The 243-nt window shown below is 42.0% G+C and overlaps 1 protein-coding gene across 1 annotated transcript in view; it reads left to right on the top strand.

Annotated features, from left to right (window-relative positions):
• The first annotated feature begins 69 nt into the window (after positions 1 to 69).
• Positions 70 to 243, top strand: part of LOC119594854 — an 11,794-nt gene continuing 11,620 nt past the window's right edge. The window contains exon 1 of the mRNA XM_037943934.1: positions 70 to 186. Coding sequence (XP_037799862.1) covers positions 70 to 186 — 117 coding nt within the window. The remainder of the gene's footprint in view (positions 187 to 243) is intronic.

Raw genomic sequence — 243 nt, 5'->3', positions numbered from 1 at the left:
AAGACGTTATACTTTCAAAATACCTGTGGTCAGCAACAGCATTGACGGTTCACCTTCGCGCTATTGCCCATGTTTATGCGGCAACTAGACGCACTTTGGGAGCATATAAAAAGCCCGTTTCCTGCCTGCAATAACAGTTCAGCCTATAGCCTTCTTCTAGACATAACATTCCGATTCTACGCGATGGTTGGTTGCTCTCGAAGATAACATTATCTTTACTCATTACTTATTTTCGATTATGTC

The sequence above is a fragment of the Penaeus monodon genome, chromosome 34, assembly GCF_015228065.2.
Source record: "Penaeus monodon isolate SGIC_2016 chromosome 34, NSTDA_Pmon_1, whole genome shotgun sequence".
In the NCBI taxonomy this organism is placed as follows: domain Eukaryota; kingdom Metazoa; phylum Arthropoda; class Malacostraca; order Decapoda; family Penaeidae; genus Penaeus; species Penaeus monodon.
The sequence above is the reverse complement of the archived record's forward strand: the minus strand, read 5'-3'. Positions and strand labels throughout refer to the sequence as shown.